Source organism: Mus musculus, chromosome 17 (assembly GCF_000001635.26).
Source record: "Mus musculus strain C57BL/6J chromosome 17, GRCm38.p6 C57BL/6J".
Classification (NCBI taxonomy): Eukaryota; Metazoa; Chordata; class Mammalia; order Rodentia; family Muridae; genus Mus; species Mus musculus.
Genome location: NC_000083.6, coordinates 45,522,914 through 45,549,759, shown reverse-complemented (window position 1 = coordinate 45,549,759; position 26,846 = coordinate 45,522,914). Strand labels below are relative to the sequence as shown.

Sequence of the window (26,846 nt, the reverse complement as noted above, 5' to 3'; positions counted from 1 at the left end):
GGGCTGGGGGCGGGGCTCTGATGCACTGGGAGGAAGAGGGGGGGCGCGCTGGCTCCAGCTCGGCTCAGACAAAAGGCGGCGGCGGGAGCGGGCGGGAGGCGGAGCGGCGCCGCGAGGGCCTCAAGGTGACACCCGCCCCCGGCCCCGGCCCCCCCAGCCCGGCCCCTTCAGTCCGCCCTCCCACCCATCCCCCCATCTCCAGCCTCCCCCGTGCCCTTTCTAGGCCCCCTCCCCCCGGCGGGGGGTGGGGAGCAGAGAGGGCCCCGCCCCTCGCGCCCCCTCCTCAGGACCAGCGCAGGATGCCCCCGGCCCCTGGCAGCCCCCCGGGAGGTCCTGAGCTCAACGCGCCCCCTCTACGCCATGTCCCCCCCTGGCTCGGCCGCGGGAGAGAGCGCCGGCGGCGGCGGCGGCGGTGGCGGCTCCGGGGTCCCAGAGGAGCCCATGGCATCGGCGGACGAGGGCCCCGCCCGAGAGGAGGTGAGAGCCGGCGGTCCCCGGTTCCCCCGTACAACCGCGACCTGGCCCCCATCCCCCGCACCTCGCGCGGTCCCCGCCGGTTCCGCCGCAGAGCGGCCGGCGCCCCGCACCCCGAGCCGGCCGCTGCAGCCGCAGTCCAGCAGCATTGCCCCGACCTGGCTGCCCGCGCAGTCCGCTGTGGCTAGGAAGGGGCCGTGTCGGGGGCGGGGCTCACGGGGGTCCGGGGCAGGGGGAGGGGCCCTGGGCGGAGCCTCGCAGACCCCCGGCTTAGCAGAGAAGGGCTAGGCCATCCCCCAGGTGAGGATGGTGGGCGGCATCCCACCTTGAAGGCCGGGAGGGAGGACTGGGAGTGCTCGGAGGCAAGAAGAGTGCCTTGGGGGAAGTGATGTTGTCACCCTAGCTGGGATCATAGGAAGATCAGACGGGTACAAAGGCCATACCCCCTGGTGTCACTGAGAGTGTGTGTGTGTGTGTGTGTGTGTGTGTGTGTGTGTAAGGGGGCTGCTGCTCACCTCTCTCTCTTAATGCCTGATGCTCCCCCTAGGGGGCACTAAGCTTAAGAATTTCTGAGTCAGTACTGTGCGGTACCTTGCTAGGGTCCTACTTTTAGTCTTTTGAAACCAGGAGACAAAGAAACTAAGGGAAGTAGAAACTCTAAGTTCCAGCCTTGCATCCACACTGGTGCACACCGTGCATATTGCACGGAGGCAGGAGGAGAGTGGGGATGGACGTGTGGGTAGCCCCTTTCGGTTGTACTCACATTGGGACAAGCACATGACCAGGCGGGCACACAGGTGCACCTATACACTCGGCTTCCAAAGGCACAGCTCCTGAAAGGCTGTCCTCTTACTGCCTTGCAGGTACCTGCTCTGTGTTGTTTCCTGTTCTTCTTAACTATGCCCAGAAATCTAGGGCCTCTGCTGTTAACTTGGTTAAAACACTTGGTTTCTACTGCCTTATCTCTCTCTTTCTGACTGGTCCCAAGGCCAGGCATGAAGAATTAAAGGGGCCAGTCAGAACTGCATCAGAAGGTTGTGTGTGTGTGTGTCTTTGTGTGTGTGTGTGTCTTTGTGTGTGCGTGTATACACACATGTGTGCAACAATGCAAAAAGAGTGGAAGACAGGTTATTTGAGCAATCAAACTCAATCTTTATTGATTATGTGCCTGCTGGGTGTCACTTAGGCAAAGAGAATGAGACATGAGCCCTGCCCTCAGGAGCGCTCCATCTGGTGGAGAACTAGACATGTAAACAACTCAGAAGGTACCAAGTGCTTTTAACAGAATGGCCCTGGGAGAGGATCAAACATTTGTGACAAATGCCTGAGAGCTTTCAATGTCTTCCTTACCTATGGTTCATACCCCCATCTCCTCTGCCAAGGGGCCCCATTCCCTCTTTCCCATCCTAGAATAGAGAGGAAGAATGTGTGCTCACCAGGAAGGGGTGTGTGTGTGTGTGAATAGTAGGGAGACTCACAGAAGGACACAGAGGAGGTGGGAAGGATGAGACTGACCTGGAAGCGTTAGATTGTCTGTGAGGGAGAGAGAGGTGCGTGAGCTAACGGAGAATGGCTCCTCTTGCAACCCAGGACTGGCAATATCTACAAGAGGTCAGGGCCCCACCTGTTAAGAGGGGAGATGATGTCAGTGGGTCCCTCCTTACTCTCCTGGGACCTCTGGAAAGGGTCTGGGCTGAGGACTTACCTTTGCTAATGCCTGTTTGTCTATTCCTTTTTTTTCCCATCCACCCTTTCTCTTGTTTCATCGCCATCTTTGTGTCTGCCTTTGGAACTCTTTCTGGATACCATTCTATCCATCTGGGCCTCCACTTCTGATCTCTCTCCGCCTCTTGTGGTGTCTCTCTCTGTACTTTCCCATGTTGGCATTCTGGTCACCCTTTTCTCGTGGTTCTGTGTGGGACCCTTCTGTGTTTATCTCGGGTTGCTGGTTCCCATCTCTGTCTCTTCCCGATACATTCCTGTCTGCCACCCCGGTGCTGGTCTACTGTCTCTCCATCTCTGTTCACCTCTGTGCTGGCTCCCGCCTCCTCACCTTGGCATGCCCTCCCTTCTCATCCGAGCAGCAGCGGCCCATCCAGCCCTCTTTCACCAAATCTCTCTGCCGGGAGTCTCACTGGAAGTGCCTCCTGCTCTCCCTGCTCATGTACGGCTGCCTGGGGGCAGTGGCCTGGTGCCACGTCACCACAGTGACGCGCCTCACCTTCAGCAGCGCCTACCAGGGCAATAGCCTCATGTACCACGACAGCCCCTGCTCCAACGGCTACGTCTACATCCCCCTGGCCTTCCTGCTGATGCTCTACGCGGTCTACCTGGTGGAGTGTTGGCACTGCCAAGCCCGCCACGAGCTGCAGCACCGTGTGGATGTGAGTAGCGTTCAGGAGCGCGTGGGCCGCATGCAGCAGGCCACCCCTTGCATCTGGTGGAAGGCCATCAGTTATCACTACGTCCGACGAACTCGACAGGTCACCCGATACCGCAATGGAGATGCCTATACTACTACCCAGGTGAGGGGCTGTGGGGGAGCACAGGCTGTTCAAGACGAAGGAGGTTTCTCCTATTGCCTGCCTTTCTCTCTGCCCGTGAGGGAGCAGGAGACAGCAGTGAGCCCCTCTGGGTATCCAGTAATAACAACAAACACCAACAGAACCTAGCTTCAGGCACGTACAGGCTTAAAACGGTTTATTTAATTCTTACAGCAAACCTATGAAGTAGGTGTATCCCCCCATTTTATTTTAAGGAGCAAACGAATGTGTAGTGGTAAAAACCAACCAACCAAACAACCAACCAACCAAACAAACAAACAAAAAACAAAAAACAAAAAACAAAAAAACAAAACCACCCAAAACCTGTTCAAGGTCAAATAGTAGGTAAGGAGATGGGACTTAAACTCAGCTGGCTGGCTCCTGGATGGAGTCTGTTTAGTGTTTTGTGTCTGCAGATGACCTCATCTGTATATGCTCACCTGTTCAGTAAAGTAATTATTACCAAGTACTTATTCTCAGCTAAGGAGACCTCAGCTCAGACTTGCCTGAGGGTACTTCTACTTGGCAGAGGTAGATGTAAAGTCAGGTTTCTGGGTCTCAGGCCAAGACTCTTAGAGGAGGTGTTTGTGCGTGGTACAGGGTTTTCAGGGCAATCACCACTTACGGGTTTAATAAACCCACTGGGGCTGGGAGAGGGAGGGGGCGGAGATAATGATGATGGTGGTGGTGGAGGAAATGATTTCAGTTATAAGGACTTCTGTCTGTGTTGGGATGAGTAGACAAAAGCTGCAGTCTGCTCCCCTTGCGACTCCAACTTCCTCCTGCAGGTCTACCACGAGCGGGTCAACACACACGTGGCGGAGGCCGAGTTCGACTATGCGCGCTGTGGCGTCCGGGATGTGTCCAAGACGCTGGTGGGGCTGGAGGGCGCGCCGGCCACGCGGCTGCGCTTCACCAAGTGCTTCAGCTTCGCCAGCGTGGAGGCTGAGAACGCGTACCTGTGCCAGCGCGCGCGCTTCTTCGCCGAGAACGAGGGCTTGGATGACTACATGGAGGCGCGAGAGGGCATGCATCTCAAGAACGTGGACTTTCGCGAGTTCATGGTGGCTTTCCCCGACCCGGCTCGGCCGCCCTGGTACGCCTGCTCGTCGGCCTTCTGGGCGGCAGCCCTGCTCACGCTGTCCTGGCCGCTGCGCGTGCTGGCCGAGTACCGCACGGCGTATGCGCACTATCACGTGGAAAAGCTCTTTGGTCTGGAGGGACCGGGCTCGGCCAGTAGCGTGGGCGGCGGCCTGAGTCCCAGCGACGAGCTGCTGCCCCCGCTCACACATCGTCTGCCGCGGGTCAACACGGTGGACAGCACGGAACTCGAGTGGCACATCCGTTCTAATCAGCAGCTGGTACCCAGCTACTCGGAGGTGTTGCTTATGGACCTGGTCGAGCTGGGCTCACGCTGCGGCGGGCCAGGGGGTAGCTACGTGCCCAGGTGTCGCTACGGAGGGGTTGGTGGCCCGGGCGCGGCGGGCGTGACCCCGCACTGGCGGAGCTGCGAGCACTGTCAGCGAGCGGTCAGCAGCTCGTCCATCTTCTCGCGCAGCGCGCTGAGTATCTGCGCCAGCCCGCGGGCTGCCCAGGGCCCTGGAGCGAGCGCGGGGTGTGGGGGCAGCCGCTTCTCGCTCAGCCGCCTCTACGGCTCCCGGCGCAGCTGCCTGTGGCGCAGCCGGAGCGGGAGTGTCAACGAGGCGAGCTGCCCCACGGAGCAGACGCGTCTGTCGAGCCAGGCCAGCATGCGGGACAACGAGGAGGACGAGGACGAGGAGGAGGCCGGGCCACCGCCGCCCTACCAGGACGCCCTCTGCTTCCCTGTCCTCATCGTCCATCGGCAGGAGGGGTGTCTGGGCCACAGCCACCGGTCACTGCACCGCCATGGCTCCTGCGTGGAGACCTCACTGTGACCTCCTGCCTTTGGAGGGAGCCTGCGCCGCCGTTCTCCTTCCTGCCTCTCCTTGTGTTGTGCTCCCTGTGTGTAGCAGGGGAAGGCAGGATGGTGGCTAAGGCCAGGCAGGGTATGAGGGAAGGCAGGAGGTGAGGGGCACTCTCAGACAAGACCTCAGTGATCTGAGACTGCTTCCCTGTACACAGACAGAGGCTGGGAGATTGGCAGCTCTCTTAAGAATCCCATCCACCTGGGCAGAGGTGTTTCTCTCCCAGTCCTCACCGAGTTCCAGCAGGGGGGTACACCCCCTTTCCCATGCACACTCGAGATTTCCCTTCCAGGCTTTCATCGAGTCTTGACTGTTAGTATGTTGTGGGACCCGTTTCTGGCCTCCCAACCAAGGGAGCCATCATGGTGGGTACCAAGAAAGGCAAAGCACTTGGGGCTTTTTTTTTTTTTTTTTTTTGCCCTGGCTCCCCGTGGAGATGGGCGGTGGTTTGGTGAAGAGCAGCAGAGTTGGCTTCCAGCCAGCAACTGTGTTCCCGGGTCTGAGGGTGGGGCCAGATGGCAGCCCAGTATTCATCTCCATACCTTGAAAGAGTTCTGGCCTCTCGGCGCTGCCTCCCGCCGCCGCTGGGAAAGCCACACTCAGCACTGTTGTTTGTTTCACTTGAGCCCCAGAGGTCCGGTCCTGGAGGGACTTTTCCTCACACCAATGACGTCACTCACCTCGGGGCTTACCGGCTCTGAAGAGCTGTTGTCAGGGTGCAGGGCAAGGGAAGGGAGGCTGGGAGGGCTCCGCAGGCCTTTTCTGGAAAAGACTCAGTCTCCGGTCCATCAGCTGCTTCCTCCCCTAGGTTCTGGGTAGGTGCTTCCGTCAGGGAGGCCATCCTGGAGGTCCTCATTAAAGCCCGCCAGGGGTGAGTGAGTGAGCAAGTGGACAGAGCCTGAGACACACCCCGATGTCGAGAGACCTCAGGAGTAGAGTTAGTAATGGCTGGTAGACTGAGACTAGCCCTGGAGGGATGGCGATGGGCTGGCGTGCTGTAGCTTTTCCTCAGCAGGCAGTGGAGCAAACACTTAAGAAGGATGTCCCTCACACATGCCTCCATAGAGCCGAGTCCATCCCAAACCCTAGCTAGAGAGATACCCATTTCCAGTGGCAGGAGATCCGTTCTCACCAGACCCTCCACTTCTTCCTGTCCAGCGAGTTGAAGCTCTAGGTCTTCAGAGGGGCTCCATGACACAGCCCCGGGGCACCAGCCCTTTGTCCTGTCCCTTCAAAGCTCTGACACCAACTTTGCTCTCCCCTATACCCTCTTACCCCTCCACCCCAGTGTGCATGTCTGTGTTTGGCCCCTTGCTCTCCCAGCTGCCCTGGCTGACGTTTTCCCAGCAGACTTAGTACCCAGGGATTGGGCTCACATCCATCCAATCTTGCTCCCTCTGCTTCTTGCTTTGCCTTCACCAGCAGAACTCCATCTTTTTGGCTTTCCCTCTTCCTCCTGGCTGTGCCAGGCCTATGCCAACCAATGGGAGTGGCCCCTACCTATGCAAAAATCTCCTCTGGCTCCCTGTCCCCTTTTTCCCTGGGGAATGTGGGAAGCCCTGTTGTGGGGATGCCATGGTCTAGGGCTCAAATGGGGGCTGAGCTTTCTGGTTATACAGAGATGCTTGGGTGAGGAGGGAGGGGTGTCAGAGAAGGATAGGTTTGGGCAGAAGGGAGCAAGCACACCACTGGGTTTCCTGGGCAACAGTGTCCTCTGGCCACTTAGCACAGAACCCTCCAGGACCCTGAATTTGAGGTGTGTGTGTGTGTGTGTGTGTGTGTGTGTGTGTGTGTGTGTGTGTGTGGTGTTGACTATTGGAGCACAGGTACTGAGTGAGCTGTGGCCTCAGGCCTCAGTTCTTGGCCAACTGGTACCTGAATGTCTTGTTCTCATTTAGGGGCAGCTTGGCCATCTTACAGCTCCAAGGAGGGAAGGACTTGGCTCATCCTCTTTCATTCTGGGTCCAGAAACTGAGCTTGGCCTTGGGAGAGGAGGGGGTGGGGAAGCCCCGTTATTATTTTTGCCTGACCATTTCTGCCTAGGTCTCCTTGCACAGACAGCCTCACCTCCCACACACACACGCACAGACTTAGAGAGAAAGCAATTCTTTGGTTTCTTTTCTTGGTAGCTTTATTGATTGCCAGGGAAAATGAAAACCAGAAAATTAATTAATCTCTAAAATTAAACTTTACACTGAATGTTCTTGTTTCTCTAATTAGAACCTCTGCTAGCAGCTGTGGCTACACACACACACACACACACACACACACACAAACACAGAGAGAGATACAGATACACACACACACACACACACCCTCACACCTACATGTTTGCACTCTGGAACTGTCAGAGGGTGTCAGGCACAGAGGACTCTAGGCTGCCCCCGACAGGCACACACACAGTCACTCCCAAGCCCCCTCTGGTGCTCTACTCAGCGCCTGCTTCTTGCAAAGAGTCCCTGGAGTGCAGGCCCTCTTGGATTGCAGCTGCAGTCGCCCATCTTTGAGGTAGACGGGCACTGGGTCACTCAGCCCGAGGAGAGTTGGGAGATAAGAGTTTGAATTAGTCAGCCAAGATCCTCTCATGAATCCATAGTCTGTGATTCCTATGGGTGTGGCCCCATGGTGGGCAGTCACAGCGTGCCAGGGACTCAAGGAGAGGGTACCTGGAAGACTGTATGTCCTGAGGATAAGGGCTTGTGGGGTGGGCTAGGCCTGGCTCGGGAGAAGACAGGCCTCTGTCAAATTGGGTGCATCACACTGTGGCCTTTCTGTCATGGAATTCCAAGCGCAAAGATTGTACAAATCACACTGATGGATAATAAAAGTGTGGATGACTCACTGGTCTGCTCCCTCAGTGACACTTGTTCCCCATCCTTCTGCCCCCCGCCCCCCCCATTCCCGGTTTGAGGGTTAGTGAGGGCGCGATCTGTACAAGCAGACAACGTCAGGCAAGTAGCATCTCCAGGGAGGGTGGGAGGGTGAGGGAGACAGGCATAGTTCTGCTCTGTGTGTGTACACGCATATGTGTGTGTGTATGCATGTGTGCTCATGCATGTGTGTGTATGTGTGTGTGTGTGTGTGTAGACTGAGGTCAGGGCTCAGCTATCTGCTTAGTAAAAAGGGAAAGGGGTGGGGTGAGTCAAGAGGTAGATGGTGCTCATGAAGAGTTTGAGCAGGGATGGTCTTTTAGAGTCCTTTGCCTTCCCTGTTCCTGTTATGGGTCTAGTAATGGCCATTTTCTAGGTGTGGGAGCTAGTGCACACATTTCATCCTTAGGTGCCCCTTCTGTACCTTGGCATCTTCATATATACAAATCTGGCTGCTCATTCCAAGGAGATTCGTGATCCCTTCTTCTCGATACCTCAGAACCAGGGGCAGACATATCAAGGGTGTGAAATGAAGGTGTGGTTGCCGGGGTAACCCATCAGATCACCGTCTATCCCTGTTCCACATCTTAGACTACAGAATTCTCAGTACAGTTGTTAGTGGGTGAGGAGAAGTGGCCAGGATTCAGGGTCCGCTGGCGGGCAGCCTCTCGGTTGGCATGCAGAACCTGGCCAATGAGGTACTCGCTCTCCTGGGATACATCTGACAGTCGCAGGTCGAACTCTAGAATGGTCTTGTTGTCTGATATGCCTTCCAGGAGTTGCTTCCCACCATCCTGGGGAGGAGTGAGGCAGGGGGTCACTTTATATCACATCGCAGGGTCACATGAACAGATTTCCATACAGATGGGATACCTTTAAAAGCCACGTGTAACCTATCTGTTCGGGCCATGGACAAAAATGACATTTTACTTGAAAAACTGTGGTTAAGGTTAAGGTTAGGCTCAACCTAAGTGTTTTGGAAAACGTGGATTCATGGTAGTGATGTAGTTCCATTCCTTCATTTCAGTCTTGGGTACCTGAGAATAGTCGGTCTAGTGAGATGTGAGGGGAAGTTTGGAAGGGATGGAAGAAGGAAAGACAAGGTATGGCTACAATCCTAGCAGCCGGAGACGGAAGCAGGTGGATCTCGGAGTTTGAGGTCAGCCTAGTCTACATAGTGAGTTCTAGGACAGCCAGAACTGCATGGTGAGACCCTGCTTCAATCAATCAATCAATCAATCAATCAACCAATCAATCAATCAGTCATCAACCAATCAATCAAACCACTGTACTTTCCCTCCCAGAAACTAAGAGTTAAAGGAAAACGAGGAGCCTGGAGGTAACCCTGAGGCAGGAGCTTGAGCACAAGCATCAGGACCAGCATTAGGTCTCCAGAGCCCATGGGAACGCTGAGAAGGTAGAGCGGCCCACTGGGGGTCGGGGAGACAGAGGATTTGCAGAGTAAGCTGGCTGGCCAGATGGGTCATTTCAGAGGGTGCCTCCGGGTTTCACTGAGAGACCCTGCCTCAGCAAATATGGAGGAAGAGCCATTGAGGATGATGGCATAATCCACTTAGGGTCTCCACATGCATGCACACACACGTGTTCACGCTCATACAGGTACACCCTCTCATATGTGTGTATAGTACAGACACATGAACAATGAAAGGAAAGAGATTGGGCCCTGGAGCGCGCACAGGAGAAGAGCACTCTCTCTGTGCCGCACACCACACAGTCCGCTCCTAGCGTTTCTGCCCCCCCCGCCCCCCCCCGCAAAGGGTCTATGGTAGTTGGATTCTACCACCCGTGCCCACCCGCCCCAGAAGCCACGACTCACCTGCCCAATGTGGTTGCAGGATAGGTTGAGGCTGACGAGCGTAGTGTTGACAGTGAGCATCTGGGAGAGGAGTGTGGCTGTGGGCTCAGACAGCTTGTTGCCACCAAGGTGCAGCACGGAGAGGCACTTGTTGGTCTCCAGGGCGTGGGCGATTGCTTGGCCACCCTCGTCCTCGATACAGTTGAGGCGGAGGTTGAGGAAGACCAGGTTGGTGTTGTGTGCCAGTGCGTGAGCCAGTGACTGTGCGCCAGGCGCCTGCAGTTGATTGTTGGCCAGGTTGAGCACTCTCAGGCGACTGTGGCTCAGCAGCTTAGCCGCTGCTCGTGCACCACGGTCTCCGATGAGGTTGTGGGATAAGTCCAGCTCCTCCAGGGCTGGGTGGTCCAGCAGGCTACGGATTAGGATGCGCGCCTTATCGTCGTCCACCTTACTTCGGGTCAGCTTGAAGATCTGCGGGCAGGTAGGAGTTTTACAGCACCTGCCGGTCTGGGATAGCCTGCGCTACCTAACTGCCCTGGGCTGGTACAGAAAGAAAATACAAGGTGGCTGGAGGCTCAGGTAGGAGGTGGGTTCACTGGATGATGCAGAATCACTGGCCGGTGGCAGAGGGAAAGGCTATTGTCATACTCAGCTCATTCTTGATTTTCTGGATTCTTTTGACCAAGAAACTGACAGTGGAAAAATTCACCTACGTTACTGTCACTGGCTGGTATCACAGAAACTTCCAGTACAGTGTGCCAATCCAATTGTACTTCTCTGGACCACAAACTCTCTCATCATTTGTGGCAATGTCCGCTTCTCCAGTTTCCAGTCTACTCACATGCCAGGGTACCTATAAGCCCCCTTTCCACTGATGGCTGCTCTTCTGTTTTATTTATTTTTCCCCTGGCCACTGAATAGGCCCCTCTACTGTTTTCATGATACCAACACAGATCTCCATAGCTGTCCATCACATGCCAACTGCCCTGCTTCAGGTCTCAGCCCCAGCAAGCACTGACCCTGGTCCCTGAGCCTCTCCTCTCTGTATAACAAATGATTTTCTGGGGGGGGACGGGGACCAATTCAGCTTGAAATTGGTGCAATTTCCTCTTCAGAGACCCAGAAGCCCTCCTCTCTTCCAGTTCTGCTCTCCACTTTGCATGCAGCCAAAGCTCTTAACACAGTCCCCCCACCACCACCCCATCCGCTTTTCCTCACTTCCCACTCTCTCCATATCCACAGCTGCCCAGCTTCTGTTTCTGGTATCCACTGAAGTAACCCCACCGCCAGGGACCTCCCAGGCCCCCTATGCCAGTCCTGGGCTCTATCCTACCCTGTTACTCGCTCCTTCTATTTGAAACATGTCCCTATCTGGGATCTGTGACAAAATGCCATGTTCTCTTGTGTACTCTTTCTTGGCAAGCTCTTCCTTCTCCAGCACTGCATGTCACGCTTCTTTCTGCCTCCCTTTGGATCTTCCTCCTTCTCAGACTCCATCCAAATGTGAGGCCACACTCAAAGCTCAGCTCAGGCTCCTCCCAGCATCAGACCCTCCCTAGCGGTAGAGAGGATCTCTACTCTGGACAACCTCAAGCTGGAACTCCTTCAAACCCACCCTCCTCCCTTCCCCCTCTCCCATTCGCTGACTGCCTATAGCATCTGGTCTTATGAGAAGAGGCTGTGGCACCTCTGCCTCCTCCTCCCTCTCTGCATCCTCCTTACGTCACAGCAGCAGGTGACCTGAGTGTGTTTCTCTCCAGATTCTCCGCTTCATCCATCTTTGCAGATATGGATGTGGTTTCAACTACCCGCATAGTGCTTGCTTGTTTCTTGGTTTGTTTTGGTAGTGGGGCGGGGGCAGGACACAGCTGAGAAGAGAGGCTCACTTGAGGACCGAGATCAGATGGACTGGGAGCATACCTATGTGGGACTGCCTTGATTGTTGATTGATGTAGGAAGATCTAGCCCACTGTGGGCAGCACGATCCCTAGGCAGATGGTTTTGAACTGTATGAGAAAGCTAGTTAAGGGGCTGGAGAGATAGCTAAGTGGATTTTAACCTGTACAGCTCTTGTGGTACAGGAGTTCAGTTTCTAGTAACTGTATCAGGTGGCTCACAACAGCCAATAACTCGCAGGGAATCTGACACCCTCTATTGGTCTCTGCGGGCATCTGAACTCACGAGTATGTACCATCCCGTATGTATAATTTATAATAATGAAAATAAATCTAAAAAAGAAGGAGAAAGCAAGCCAGCTGAGTAAGAGCTGTCTACGAGCCAGCAGCAGCATTACTTCATAACTTCATGCTGGACTTCTTCGGCTGTGCGTGAGTTCCTTGGTTCAAGGCTGTGTGGGATAACAAGCAGGTTTGCCTTCAAGTTCCCGCCTTCACTTCCTTCACTAATGGACTGTGGCCTGGAAGTGTGAACCAGACAACCCCTTCCCCCCCCCCCAAGTTGTTTTTTGTCAGAGTGGACATGAGAACACTAGCTTCATGTGCTAACGCTTGCCCCTTCTGTGAACCTGAGAGATGAGGCCTTTAAGAGGTGAGGCGGGGTGCAGCTACGTTGTTAGGGATGCCACTCTTGGAAGAGACTGGCTAGGCTCTCCTGGAACCCAAGTTAGTTCTTGCAAGAGGCATCTGCTTGCTCTCTTCTGTGCATGCCCTTTCCTTTTTTTTTTTTTTTTTTTTTGAGACAGGGTTTCTCTGTGTAGCCCTGGCTGTCCTGGAACTCACTTTGTAAATGAGGCTGGCCTTGAACTCAGAAATCCACTTGCCTCTGCCTCCCGAGTGCTGGGATTAAAGGCGTGCGCCACCATCGCCCGGCACATGCCCTTTCCTTCTGGCTTTTCTGCTGTTAGTGCTGGCGTCTGTGAGTCCCTTCAGCCACCAGGAGCTAAGGCAATTCTGCTTCCCCTGCTCTCTCTCTCTCCCTCCCTCCCTCCTTCATGTTTTCTCTCTCTTTAGAAAAGATCCTCAAGTATGCTGTGCCTGTGTGTAGGTATGTGGGAGGCTAGAAGAGGCCAGATACCCTGGGGCTGGAGTTGATGAAGGTGCTGGGAACTGAATTAGTGTTTTGTGCAAGAGCAGCCAGTATGTGATCCTAACCACTAAACCAACTTTTCCCTTTCTCTGGGACAGTTTCCTGTAGTCCAGGCTAGCCTCCAGCTCACCATGTAGTAAGGCATGATCCTGACCTTTCAATACCCCTGCCCCCAACTCCAGACATGTAACATGTAACTCCAGACATGTAACACGACACTTGGTTCACACCGTGCTGCTGATCCAACCCAGGACTGTGTGCATGAGAGGCAAATTCTCTAGTGACCGAGTCCTCCCAATCCTCCTTCTGTTTTGTATGTCTTGGTGCCTGGAACTGAATCCATATGCATCAGTGTCTTGTCTTGTTGCTGTGACAAAATACTGACAGACTCAAGTTAAGGAAGGAGGAGGTTCTTTGGATTACAGTTTTGAGGGCATGGATCATCATGGCGGGGGGAGCAACATCAAACTGCTAGGCTCTGTTAAGAGAGAAAGGAAAGAAATGCTGTGTCCTCTGTTCACCGGCTTTGCAGCCAGCCATCCAACTGACAGAGTCGGGCCCTGTCCCAGGTGCTGAAGTTGCAGGGGGGTGGGGTGTGGGGTGTGGGAGCGCAAAATTACACTGTTTGAGCCCTGTGGAGTGAGCAGTCTGATGTGATGAAAGGCACTAATGAGCAGCCATGGAAATGTGAAATTGCAGCTAGGCGGTGGCTGCCAGATTTCACAAATAGAAACATGAAAAGTCCAGTTAAATTTGAATTTCAGATAAAAACCTCAGTGTTTGGATGCATAGCCCAAATATTCCATGGGGCATACTTGTCTGAAAATTTCAATATAACCAGTGTGATGGTTAATATAGACAAGTCGACAAGCTTTGGAATAGCCCAGAGATGAGTCCCTGGGTGTGTCTTTGGAGGATTATCTAGTTAAATAGCTAGCTAAATTATCTAGCTAAATCTTTCTTCCCGCCTTGAGACAGGGTTGCTCTGTGCAGCCCTGGCTGTCCTGGAACTCAACTCCGTATGGGGGTATCCGTGTGTGTTTGTGTGTGGGGTCTTGGGCTGGATAAAAAGGAGAAAACCAAGTTCCACCATTTGATGCTCTCTGCTTGACCAGCTCCGTAGGCTCCTGCCAATATGGCCCTCCCTCCATGATGAACCATGCCCTCCCTCCATGATGAACCATGCCCTGAAAACTGGAGCCAAATAACCCCCACCTCCTCAGTTGCTTCTGTCAGGGATTTTAATCACAGCAAGAAGACAAGTTAAGTGGTGCAGTAGATCTGCTGTAGAGTGCTTTTTAGCTTTCCCCAGAGGCAGGGGCCAGACCCACAGCCTCACACATGCCACAGACACTCTGCCTCTGAGCTGCACCCTCAGCCTGGGCATTCTTCATTTGGATTAATCCTTAGTATGACTTAGACTGGGCGTAGTGGTGTCATACGCATGTGATCCCAGCACTTGGTCATGTTTGTGCATGTAAGGTGGAGGCAGGAGGTCAGAAATTCAAGGTCGTTTCCAGCTACACATTGAATTCCAGGCCTGCCTAAGGTATGAGACCCTGCCTCAACTAAGTTTCAAAACAAAACAAAACAAAAACCCAACTAACTATCTAAACAATCCCTTCCTCTACTCATGAATGCAAAGGAAATGAGAGAAGATGGTAGAAGGAGAGGAAGAGGCAGGGAGAAGCAATCCCAAAGACAATGAGAAAGGAGGCAAGTGAGTTGGGGGGCGGTGGGGGTGGGGGTAGTACCTTGAGGGTGTGGCAAGCTTTGATGGTGGCTGCCAGAGAGTAGCAGTCTCGGTAGGTGAAGAGAAAGAGGTTCCACTCAAAATTCATGCCACAGTCTTTGACGCCGTACACCAGGTCCAGCTCCTCCAGGTGTTTGAGGCCACCCACCAGCGTCTGCAGCTGGTAGTGGTCCTTCTCTGGCTCGCTCCCCTCGCCCTCACTGCCAGAGTCCGACTGTTCCTCTCCCTGGAGCGGGGTCGGCATCCGCACAGGTGGGAGGAACTGGTCCACATGAATGCGGCGCACGTAGTTCCTGCAGAGGGGCAGCAGGTCCAGGATCACGTTGGGGTCCGTGGTCCCCGGGATGAATAGCTTCAGCAGGTTCTCCAGGTGTCTCTCGAAGAACATACGCTTCCAGCTGCCGCCGTGCCTGGACACGTGGCACACGGACCAGCGCTTGATGCAGCAGCGGTGCCAGTAATTCTCATCGTCAATCAAGTTAGCGGTCACCGTCAAAGGCAGCTCGGGGGGCAGGTTGCTCAAGACCTTCTTTTGGTGCTCTAGCGGCAGCTGCTTCAGGATAGGGTTGTCTTTGAGAAGGGAGGAAGGAAAACAGGGTTCAGCCGCCATGCTGGGAACATCGCAACTCAGCATCCTGGACTGTCTTGGGAGACCCTTTGTGGCCTCGGGAACTTTATTTTGAGAGGATAGTCTTCTAAAGAGACACTCTTTGAGGGTGCTCTTGCCTGCAACTAACTGGCAATTGCACTGGGCGGTATCTGGTGTCATATATATATATATATATATATATATATATATATATATATATATATATTTGGTTTTTCGAGACAGGGTTTCTCTGTATAGCCTTGGCTGTCCTGGAACTCACTTTGTAGACCAGGCTGGCCTCGAACTCAGAAATCCGCCTGCCTCTGCCTCCCAAGTGCTGGGATTAAAGGCATGAGCCCACTGCCCGGCTTCAGGGCCAGTTCTCAATGTACAATCTAGTCTGACTTCTGATACTCCCAGTCAGACTTTACTCATTCATTTCAGAATAATTATATGTATTTTAACACCTGTGTGCCAGATGCTGCTGGGGGCAGGGGAGGGGGGAAGTGAAGAAAACATGGGGCCAGAAAGATGGATCAGGGGGTTAAAAAAAATGCCTACTGAGCAGAACTGGTGGCCTGAGGTGAGAGAAAGGAGAGCTGACGGCATGAGGTTGTCTTCTGATCTCTGTATGTGTACTGTGTTCTGTGGTGAGTGTTCCCCCAACCCTCAATACATTCTTAAAACGAAGAAATCAGACATGGCCCTGGCCTCCTCTAGTTCGTCTAAGCTTGCTGTGGCACACAGTCAATAAGCGTCAGAGGAATGTGATGTGTTAAATGACCCAGTTCTCGGGAAGCCCTTGTCCCATAGAGTAGGAGAGGACAGCTAGTTCTCTTTGGAAGGGGCTGGAGTACAGAAGAAACCAGGAAGCCATTTGCATCCCGGAGGACTATGTCAGATGGGGAAAGCTCTGTCAGAGCTTCTGGGAGGAGGGAGAGGAGGATGTGGCTAAGGTTCAGCTTGCTGGAGAGAGCAGACATGATCAGAGAAGGGCAAAATCATGGAGGGCACAATGTGTGTGTGTGTGTGTGTGTGTGTGTGTGTGTGTTCATGCATGTTCATGCATGCACATGTGTGTGTGCATGCTCACGTATGTGTGTGTGTGTGTGAGTGTGCATGTGTGTGTGTACGTGCGGGTGAGTGCTTGAGTGTATGTGTATTCGTGCACGTGCATGCATGTACATATGTGTGTGGGTGCTCGCGTATGTGTGTGTGTGTGCGCGAGAGCGTGTGCGCGTGTGTACGGCAGGAAACACTACTGATCCTGAGTGGGAGTAGATTAGAGAAGGCTTCCAGGCCTGGGTACGGTGGTCCCCTTCTCCTCTGGCCCACATCACATGGACGACTTACTCTGGAAGTTCTTGACGATATGTTGAATGCAGAGTTCTGTAAGGAGAGGTACGATGGCCAGTGACCACTCTGCATCCTCGGAGATGATCCTGCGCATGCGACGGACATTTGGGACCTTGGTCTTCAGCTGGCCTGGGGTAGGGGTGCTGCTGGTCTTCAAGGACGTGGGTCCTGTGCTGGAGCTGCCCAAGGCAGAGACCTGGCGCTGGATGGTGAGAACCGACTGGCTGTGAGACGAAGAGTTGGACGGTACTGATGGGGTTTCCTGCATGTTGCCGGCCAGCGGGGAGGCAGGGGTCGGAATCCTGGCAGCCTTGCAGTAGGAAGCTTCTTACAGCAGGCAGGATACAGGATGGGGGCGGGGTCGTAGCTTGAGCAAGAGGAAGGGGACAGCGTTACTTGGGGGGGGGGGATTTAGGTGGCACAGAGTGGTGCTGAAGGATCAGTCTCTGGGGGGAGAGTAGACCTAGATGACACTCTCAGAGACTGGCTGTGTGGCTTTGGGCAAGGCACATCTCTGCATCTCAGATGCTGCCTCTGAAGTGAGGGCAGTAGCTACCAACAGGATTATTAGAGGAGTTGATAAAACAACGTATTCAAAGGGACACAGGGTGTGTGCAAGGAGAGCCCCAAAGTTTAGACAATAGCTGTTCAGTAATTATAATCATTGCTACATACCAGGTATTCGTTTTGGATAGTAACTCATCTGTCATTAAGGGGGAAAAAAGCCTTTTGGAGACAAGAGTTCATTTTCATTTTTTTTTTGAAAGGAAATGAAGTACAGAGCGGTTGCTGGCTTGCTCGGTGATGCACAGCTGACACCGAATGAGAGGGAACTTATGTTTTAAAGATTGTGTGTTTGCATGCGTACATGAGTGTGCGTGTGCACATGCGCGTGTGCAAGTGTGCATGCGCACACACAGAGGCTAGAAGAGGGTAGTTGTGAGCAGCCTGATATGGGTGCTGGGAACTGAACTCAGTCCTTCAGCAAGAACAGAATATTAAGTGCTCAAAACCTCTGAGCCATCTCTCCAGCCATCCATAGCAGTGCATTTAAACTCAATTTCTCAAGTCAGATTCTGGACTGCCCCCTCTAAGGGTGAGTGTGGGGGTATCAAATGCCAAGGGAGAGTGCTATCATGAACAACTGTTCAACTCAGAAGCTCCCAGCTCCCAGGGCATCCTGACGGCACGACTGAGATCACTGGCCAACAGAGTGGGGTACAGGCTTACACACTATCTTAATTTCTCTCCTTATCAATTTTGAGACAAGTTCTCAGGTATCCCAGGCTGGCCTCCAAGTTGCTATGACCTTCAAGTGCTGAGTCTCCTGTTTGTATCTCCTGAGCACGGGAGTTACAATTTTGTTTCATCTCAGCCAGTGAATCCGGGGTTTCATGCTCCTGTCAGCTTTTCTGGCCTCCAAGGGTACTTCATGAGCACGGGGCATCGACAACAAGCAGGGCTACACAGAGAAACCCGACTTGTAAAAACAAAACAAAAATGAGAGGACTGGAGAGAATGGCTCAGCGGTTAAGAGCGCTTACTGTTCTCCCAGAGGTCCTGAGTTCAAATCCCAGCAACCACCTGGTGGCCCACAACCATCTGTAACGGGATCTGATGCCCTCTTCTGGTGTGTCTGACAGCTGCAGTGTACTCATATAAATAAAATAAATAAATCTTAAAAAACAAATAAGCAGGAGATGGGGGGGAGGGGAGGAACAAAATACTATTTTTACTGCCAAAAACAAAACCAACTAACCAACCAAAGAAACAAAAATGGGGGAAAATCATTTTATGTATAACTCTGGCTATCCTGTCATTCACTCCATAGACCAGGCTGGCCTCGAACTCAGAGATCCTCCTGGCTCTGCCTCCTGAGCTCTGGGATCAAAGGTGTGCACCACCAGTGCCAGGAAAATAAATATAAATAAATAAATAAGGGGGGAAAAAGAGGCTTAAGTAGAGTGGGAGTATGGCTCATTGGCAGGGCTCTTTGCCTAGCTCAGTTAAAAACAAAACAAAAGGAAATATCAAACAAAAAACCCTACAGGAAAACCAAAATGAACAGAACAACAAAATCCTGAAACAGGTTCGAGGCCAGCCTGGTCTACAGAGTGAGTTCCAGGACAGCCAGGACTACACAGAGAAACCCCGGCTCAAAAAACAAAACAAAACAAAACAAAAAACCAAAAACCCTAAAACAGATGAAATTAGTTGTATACTCAATCCAGTGTGCCCAAACATTATTGTTGAAATGTGTAATCTGCATACAGATTAAAATTAAAACAGAAAACAATAAAAACCAAAGGAGTTGACACAATTAATGCACTGTACTCAGGGTACTGTCGCTCAAATGTATGATCCGTATAGTTTATCTCTATATTTTGAGTTGTCATTTAAATATACATCTGTACATACTTACACCCTGCATACGAGGGTGTGAGCACCTGTGCCGGTCCTTGGAGCCAGATCCAGCCCCCTGGAGTTGGAGTGAAATGTGAGCCGACATGGGTCCTCTTCAAACCTCTGCGTAAAGGCTTTGAGTGGGAAGAATAGGTCCGTCCCTGTCAAACCTGCACCTGTGGCCTCCATTCAGGGCGTGCGCAGTTGGGAGGGACCAGACACAGCCTCCTGACCAGAGTGCGAATGCCTCTCCTCCCTTCAGTTCCCACCTGGCTCCCACTTCGAAGTCTCCCATCATACCAGAAGGTGGCGAGCAGGCGTGGGAGGTGAGAAGGCAGCTAAATATGGGGCTGAAGACTGAGGATGCTGTCTGGGTCTGGGGGAACCTCTTTGCCCTCCTGTTGCAGGCACCCTGCCAGTGACCTGAAGGCGGAACAGCGGTGCCTGGGCCCTCTGCCCGTGGCTGGGTAGCTTCCCTTTGTGCTATACTGTGGTGTGACCAGTGAGAAGGAGCGCCCGGCTCCAGCAACGACATCCTTGGCAGAGGGAGGAACCAGATGGTACTCTAGCCTGCCAGGCAGCTCAAGGAGGAAAAGCCTTGGGAGAGGGCTACTGTCGGCAAGATATTTATGTATTGTGTCACCACTGTATGCAAATCAAATGCAAATTCACAGACCCTGTCCATCTTTACATAATGCTTTTAATCCCGGCACTTGGAAGGCAGAGGCAGGTAGATCTCTGTGAGTTTGAGGCCAGTCTGGTCTATATGGTGAGTTCAGGAGGGTATCATTTAGATAGAGGCATCAGCTGGTTTTGTATTTCTGGCTTGCTGGTGATTTTAGGCAAATTGAATAACCTATCCGAACTTCAACTTCCTCCCTTCCCTTATCTGTAAAACGGGATAATAATGTCTTCCTATGTGGCATCTGTGGAGATTCCTGTCTAGAGAGCTGAGAGATGTCTTCAAGTGAATGCTAGGTTGGTTTCTAAGCCTTGTCCCTGTCTCTACAGGAGAGGTAAAGGGCAAGGGGTCATTGGCAACTTGAAGATCTGCTGCACCGTGGTTAGAGGTTACCTGCCCCACTAGCCTGGGTGTGGCTCTGCTCCCACCTCCTAGGGCGCTTCAACCCAGCTGAGGCCAGTTGGGAACCCCTCTGTGCTGCTTACTGTCTTTCTTGGTACCAGGCAGCTCTTCCTAAGGTCTAGTTCTAGTTGTTTTTGCTGCTTCTTCGTAGCATGCCTCTGGCAGAGATCACAGAGCCATCTATGGCCCTAACAAACCTCATAAGGGGAACCCCAGTCGCCATGGGTGCCACAGGTACAGTTGACATAACAAGAGCCCAGTGCCAGCCTTCCATGACAGAAACACCCATCTCTTGGTCTGACGTTTCTTGGCTTTAGTTTTTGTCTTTTGTTTTGAGACAGGGTCTTACTATGTAGCTCTGGCTGCCTTGGATCTCACTATGTGAAACCAGGCTAGCCTTGAACTCACACAGCTCTGCCTGCCTTTGCCTCCTTGGTTGCTGGGATTAAAGGCATCCACCATGCCCATCCTGATGTCATTTTTAAGGCTAATATTGAAATCAATTACATCATAAGGTCAGAGTTGACTATTTTAATATACTGTATATATGAAATATACATTTCATATATATGTATATATTTTTGTGGTATGGAGATTAAGTCCAGGATCTTGCAGCCAAACATTCTACCCCTGAGCCACACCCTATCCCACCTTTTTATTTGTTTTTTTAAAAAAGATTTATTTATTTTATGTATATGAGTGCTCTATCTGCATGTACACCTGTGTGTCAGAAGAGGGCATCAGATCCCATTACAGGTGGTTTTGAGTCACCATGTGGTTGCTGGGACTTGAACTCAGGATCTCTGGAAGAGCGGTGCTCTTAATCGCTGAACCATCTCTCCAACCCCTTGTCTTTCATTCTTGAGCTCACTCTGTAGCTGAGGCAGACTGGGAACTTCCTATCTCCCTAGAGTAGCCTTCCTAGCAGTTGGGATTACAAGCCTGCAGTACCAGGCTTGGCTCTAAAGATCTTTTTGACAGGAAGAATATTTATTACCAGGCACAGCTGGGCCTGGTGACACAGACCTGTAATCCCGGCTACAAGGAGTTTGAGGTACAAAGACTGAAAGTTCAAGGTCTGCCTGGGCAACTTAGTGGGACTTCATCTTTTTCTTTCCTATTTCTTTTTTTCGTTCTTCTCCCCTTCCTCTTTTTCTTCCTCCTCCTCTTCCTCTTTGTTTTTCTTCAAGACAGGGTTTCTCTGGGTAGCCCTGGCTATCTGGGAACTCACTCTGTAGACCAGGCTGGCTTTAGAATCAGAAGTCTCCAGAGTGCTGGGGTTTAAGGTGTGCATTACCACTGCCTGCCTAAGACTCTGCCTTATTTCTCAAAATAAAAACTACCAAGAGAACTGGGCATATATACAGTTTTTAGTGCTAGAACACTTGCCTAACTAACATGCATGAAGCCATAGGGTCAAACCTTAGTACTGCCAAAGGTAAGAAATAAAATAACAACTAGAGGCTATCTATAGAGATTCCAGTTCCATGTGATTTTTAAACATATATTTTGAGGGACGAGGGGTGGTGTGCAGCTGAGAGTACCTGCCTGGCATTTTGGAAGTCTTGGGTTTGCTCCTGCATAAGCTGGCTTCCTGGTACACATCTGTAATCCCGGCACTTGGGAGGTAGAGGCAGGAGGATCCAAATTCAAGGCCATCCTTGGCTACATAATGAGTTTGAGGCAGCAGGGGCTACATCTCAAACAAACCACCAATAAGAAAATGTGTTTTGAGGAACTGATGTATGAGGGATGGAGAGACGCCTCAGCCGTTGAGAGTGTCTGCTGCTCTTGAAGAGAGCTTGCATTCAGTTCCTGGGACCCACATCAGACAGCTTGCCACCAACTCCAGCTCCTGGAGGATCCAACGCATTTAGCTTCGGAGGGTACCTGCCCTCAAGTGCACATACCCACAGAAAGATGCTCAATTGAAAATAAAACAAAGTGTAAAAGAAAAGAAAAAAAAATCTACCGATAGTATATCTAAGTAGACTTAATAGGAAGTACTCAAGTCCCTGGGGTCTGTCACTTCTTGCTCTCCTCCTGCCCCTCTTGCCACTTCTGGTTTGGTTTGGTTTTTAATTATTAATTATGTATATGTATATATATATATGTATACACACACACACACACACACACACACACACACACACATACATATGAGTGTTTGCCTGAATGTATGTGTGGGTGCCACATACATGCCTGGTGCCTGAGAAGGCCAGAAGAAGACATTGGGTCCTCTGCAACTGGCGTTACAGGCAGTTGTGTCCTGGGAACCAAACCCAGGTCCTCTAGAAGAGCAGCCAGTGCTTTTAAAGTCTGACTCGTCTCTCCAGCCTCCCTGGGTGTTGAGTTTACAGGATGTTTGCATGGCAGATTTTGGGCACTCTGTCCATCCCCACCCCCACTCCACCTCCCAGGTTCTGTCCACCTTGCTCCTGTCAGGGGACCCAGCTCTCCACACTCTTGAGTTTTACACTCAGGTCCTGAGGCTTCTGTCCAAGTCCCTCAGATTCAATCTACACAGAAAGCTGAAAGCAGGGACTCAGCTCCTTTGGCAGGTCACACAAGAAGCTAACCTGTCCCTTCTTAGCACTCTCCTTTCTTACTACTGCCTCAGCGTAGGACTTCTGGGTCTGTCACACACAGCTCCACTTGCCCCCTGGTCTCCTGTCTGGTCCTCTCCACCCTGCCCTGCACAGCCAATGAGGCAGGCCTCTACATAAACCCTTAAGCGGCTCAGCACTGCCTGAGGGCAAAAGTCAACTCCCTCAGCACCTCAGAGGACAAGGGCCTTCTACAGCGATTAGTGGCTCTCCGAAATAAAGTCTGCTCTCATTCAGGTCATTGCAGACTACTCTGGGCCTTTACTTTATCACTCCTTAAACTTGGGAAGCCTTTCTTAGCATCTCCTCCTGGGAAAGAGACAAGCATCCATCCACTGACCAGTTCAACCACACCCTCCGCGCTATTCCTCAAAAAACACTTTTGCCGGAGCCCTAGCTCTCCAGGACCCGTGCCACCTCCCCCTGTGCCAAAATTCACAGCAGAGGGAGCTCTCTGGATGTGCATGCCCAAACCCAGTGCCAGGTCTGCCTTAGGCAGGTAGCTAGTTTGGGTCTGTCCTATTTGCTGCTAAAAATAGATTCTAGAGAGTATCCCTATTGGCTACTGGGACTAATGGGCGTGGCTTTATAATGTCAGCCAATCAGAGACTTTTTTTAGGATTGGTCCAAGTAGAGGCTGATGGAAGGAAGGACAGCTGTGTGTCCTTGAAGGAGCAGGAGCCCCACTGCTGAGAGTCACTTTCCCGGACTTAGAGCCTATCTGCAGCAGCAGAGGACGGAACCTAGTTTGGCTGGGGGGGTGGGGGTGGGGTGGGGGGGGAAGAGAGAGAGAACCAGCAACCAGGAAAGTCAGGGTGACGAAGCCCCTGATCTGCCGGTCTTGCAGGTCCTGTCCTTCTCCTTTGTGACCACAGGGTGTTGAACATTGCTAGGCTCGCTGGGGAGTGAAATGGAGAATTCCTAAATCAAGGAAGTTTGAAGTTAACCTGACCTTATATGAAACCCTGTCGAAAGAAAAAAAGAGAAAGGAAGGAAGGAAGAAGGGAAGGGGGAAGGGAGGAGGGGAGGGAGGAAGGAAGGGAGGGAGGGAGGGAGGGAGGGAGGGAGGAAGGAAGGAAGGAAGGAAGGAAGGAAGGAAGGAAGGAAGGAAGGAAAGGAGGCTACCCCAGTTTGATTGAGGAGAAAGATGGGAGGAACCAGGGGAAAGGGAGAGACAGGCATAGCTGCTTACAGCATCTGCTGGTAGGCCTTAGTCTGGCTGGCTAGCTCCAGGCTGCCCTGAGGATTCTGCAGGGATGGACAGAAACCTAGATGACCAGATACTCCGGAAGACCCACTGAAGGAAGATAGCTCCAGAAGGGACAGGGCCCAGTGCGGGCTGGAGCAGTGGTTGTCAACCTATGGGTCTCGACCCCAGAGGGTCCCATAGCAGATATCCTCATGTTTTATATTTACAATCCATAACAGCAGCAAAGTTACAGTTATGAAGTGGCAACGGGATAATCTTATGCTTTGGGGGTTTACCACAACAAGAGAAAATGTTCTAAAGGGTCAGCAGCATTAGGAAGGTTGAGACCCACAGATCTACAGACTCATCTTCCTTGAGAGCCTGTGGGGTGGGGAGAGAAATGGAGTTTAGTACTCCAAGGTCCCACTCCTTTCTTCATGTCGGGGATTCTCTTTGGCATTTCAGACAAGCTGGGGCCACCAGAAATGCATGTGTCTTGTGCTGCTGTGTGATGTCCCCACTCAGGGCAGTCTCTGCCCTCAGAACATAGAAGTGGGAGGTGGGTCATGACTTTAATCTTGGGGTCCGTCTCAAGGACCTGTAGGCTTTACATAGCTGCGTCTCTAGCATCAAGTGCAGCCAACCAGGACCACTATTGGCAGGGAAAGGCCATTCTTTCTCTAGGTGTCCCTGTCCTCGGGACCAGGACAGGGGTATAAAAATACAGGACACAAGGAGTCACAACATAAAGGGCTGGGAATTTCTGGGCCTTGGTAAAAGTAATAAAATGGTGTCCCATTTTGGCCGGGGCTGTCCTCATTTTGTATGGCTTTGTATATGGTGGACAGGTGGTCTGGGATCATAACCTTGGCTCTGTGTAGCTATGATTTATTGCATTCTAGACGTGCAATGGCAGATGCCCACAGGGGGCCGGCCCTACAGCTGCTGGCTGAGCGCTCAGGCCTTGGACTGTCTCCAGACACCCCCCACCCCTTGCCTCTCACACCTCAACAGCTTTCAGGGGCATCACCTGTCAAATGGAGACAGTCATTAATATTACCTTCATCACCTATCATCCACTGTAGGTGATTTAGGAGCTAAACTGTGTGACATTTCACACAGGCTTGGCCTGGAGCTGGCACTCGTTAGCAGCCTCCCCTATACGAAGCTCACTAAGCCCTCATGTCCATTATTGACATTTGTCACCATAACACCATTGCCCACACCTTACAAAAGAGGAAACTGAGGCTTAGAAAACTGAAGAGATTCGCTGTCACCAAGCCAGCAAGCCAGACGGACTGCTTATCTGCCCCATGGGCCCTCTTGCTTCTCTGAGGTACCCCTTTCTCACCTCATCTCAGTTCCAGAAAGGTTTCTGGAACTCCCTCCCCCCGTGGGTTCTCTGGTCACCACTGTGGAGCCCCAGCCTTCACCTACTTCGCTGCCGAGACGCTTCCCTAAGGCTGGATTGTGGCCGACTTTGGCTTGAGGTCTCCACAAGGGCCCAAGAGAATGTTGCAGGTTTGCTCTTCTGCCCTGCTCACGCTGGGAGCGCATGTTGCTCACAGACTGGGTCAAGCTTGGATCTCTCCCTCATATTCCTTCCCTTTTCATCCTTCTTCAAGTCCCCAGTAAAATCTGGCCACGTCAGGGAGGTTCCTGCCACTACTCAAATGGGCCTGTCACGCCCCATGTTTCTCTGCAAGTGTAGCTGTGGTGGTCTGCTGCAGGGGCAGGTTAGGGTCTCCATCCACCTCTCTGCCAGCTTCCCACCCACGCGTACCCCATGCTCCCCACAAAGAGCCCTCCTTGGGTCTCAGGTTCCTGTATTCAGAGCCCTGGGCTTTTGTTTACATCTTCCCTGCCCTCTATTGCCCAAAGTCCTGTTGTGAAGTCCCAGTTTATGGGCTGAAGGAAGAGAGAATTTAAAACAAACAAACAAACAAACAAACAAACCAACCACTGTTTTTCTGAGAGCCCAGGTTTGGTCTCTGGCTCAGGGAGATAGCTTGTTCATAGCTTCTGGGTCCTCCCCATCCTAGCTCAGGCATCTGTAGTCAGCTCTATGGAAAGGGACACTTGCAGTAGCTCTACCCACGACTCCAGCCTCCTCTCTTCTCCTCCCCTTGGTAACTCAGAGAGACCAGGTCCATGGGGGACGTGCAGAACCCACAGGGCCTGTAGCATTGTCCTCAGCTGAGGATTGGGGACTCTCCTCTTCCCAGGTCTCCCCATTTCTTTACTTGAATTCTAGACCTCTAGACCAGTTTACAGATAGTCGCTGTGTGGAATGCAGAGCCTGGATCCCACCTCTAGAAGACAGGCGTGATGAGCTGGGGGCTTCATGTAACTGCAGAATGGGTTCTCCCATTACAGGACATACGAAGCTAAGATGACGGCTGCGGGGCCATAGACCCGCGTGGGTTGCAGGAGCTGGCAGGGCTTTGAGCTTAACCAGCATGGTCTGATTGGGGAGATCAGAGTTGGGGGTCCCTTTCCCGGAGGTCACCTCACCTGCTCTGGGGACCCAGGAGACTGCTCTCTGAGGCGGTTGGCTTGGCGCAGTTGGTTGTTAGGGACGCCTGAGTCGCCAGGGGGCGGACCCTGAGCCCTCCGCCCTGGGCGTTGGCGCCCTCCTCCTCGGTTGCCCCTAGTGCGCGTGCTCAGAAAACGACCCTATGCTCTCGGCCTCCGCTCGTGCTTTCTGGCTGCGTGTTTCGGGATGCATTAAGGTTTTCGCGTGGCTCTAGAGGATGTACTTCTGATAAGGAGTTGGGGGGCGGAGGGGGGGAGGAGAAGAAGGCCCAAGAAAAACAAAGGAGACAGGGGAAGCGAGGGACTTTCTACAGTTACTTAAGCCTCTGGAATTCCCCTGTGGTCGAGCTGTGGACCCCAACTCTGCTGGGGAGCCCCTTCGGTTATCTCTAATGTGAACCAAGTATCAGAGGCAGGAAGGGCCTGGGCCTCCAGAGCGCTCCTTCGCTCAGCCTGGCGGAAGCTCTCAAGGCAGGAGAGACGACTCCGGGGATCAGGCTATATGGAATAGAAGAACTCATTCTCTAAAGCAGAGGGACAGCAGACTGTGAGTGTGCGTGTGTGTGTGTGTGTGTGTGTGTGTGTCCGTCTGTCCTAGGAAAGCAAAGTTTAGCTTTAAGCTAGCTTCTCTGGTCAG

The 26,846-nt window shown here is 52.5% G+C and overlaps 2 protein-coding genes across 3 annotated transcripts; one reads left to right on the top strand and one right to left on the bottom strand.

Annotated features, from left to right (window-relative positions):
* The first annotated feature begins 82 nt into the window (after positions 1-82).
* Tmem151b (transmembrane protein 151B) lies at positions 83-7,820 on the top strand. 2 transcript variants are annotated; one of them, NM_001013749.2, is made up of 3 exons: positions 83-477; positions 2,559-2,999; positions 3,806-7,820. In NM_001013749.2, exons 1-3 carry the CDS (start codon positions 361-363, stop codon positions 4,931-4,933), a joined length of 1,686 nt encoding a protein of 561 aa, NP_001013771.1. In that variant the 5' UTR covers positions 83-360; the 3' UTR covers positions 4,934-7,820. The 2 variants fall into 2 exon arrangements, with proteins under 2 accessions (NP_001013771.1, XP_006524033.1); XM_006523970.4 differs by lacking the exon at positions 83-477 and having other exon boundaries at positions 1,771-2,999; positions 3,806-7,807.
* Positions 7,081-26,326, bottom strand: Tcte1 (t-complex-associated testis expressed 1). The gene is made up of 5 exons (NM_013688.2): positions 26,189-26,326; positions 16,390-16,759; positions 14,449-15,017; positions 9,671-10,120; positions 7,081-8,627 (listed from the first exon to the last, which is right to left on the bottom strand). Exons 2-5 carry the CDS (start codon positions 16,658-16,660, stop codon positions 8,421-8,423), a joined length of 1,497 nt encoding a protein of 498 aa, NP_038716.2. The 5' UTR covers positions 16,661-16,759; positions 26,189-26,326; the 3' UTR covers positions 7,081-8,420.
* Positions 26,327-26,846: the final 520 nt, after the last annotated feature.

What these genes read in the sequence shown, in the direction of transcription:
- Tmem151b (XM_006523970.4), top strand. Translation starts at nt 2,352, where the DNA reads ATGTTGGCATTCTGGTCACCCTTTTCTCGTGGTTCTGTGTGGGACCCT. An exon ending in ATGCCTATACTACTACCCAG is followed by an intron (nt 3,000 to 3,805) that starts GTGAGGGGCTGT and finishes TTCCTCCTGCAG; the next exon opens with GTCTACCACGAGCGGGTCAA.
- Tcte1 (NM_013688.2), bottom strand. Translation starts at nt 16,660, where the DNA reads ATGCAGGAAACCCCATCAGTACCGTCCAACTCTTCGTCTCACAGCCAG. An exon ending in AAGCTTGCCACACCCTCAAG is followed by an intron (nt 10,121 to 14,448) that starts GTACTACCCCCA and finishes ACCTGCCCGCAG; the next exon opens with ATCTTCAAGCTGACCCGAAG. An exon ending in CCTGCAACCACATTGGGCAG is followed by an intron (nt 8,628 to 9,670) that starts GTGAGTCGTGGC and finishes ACTCCTCCCCAG; the next exon opens with GATGGTGGGAAGCAACTCCT.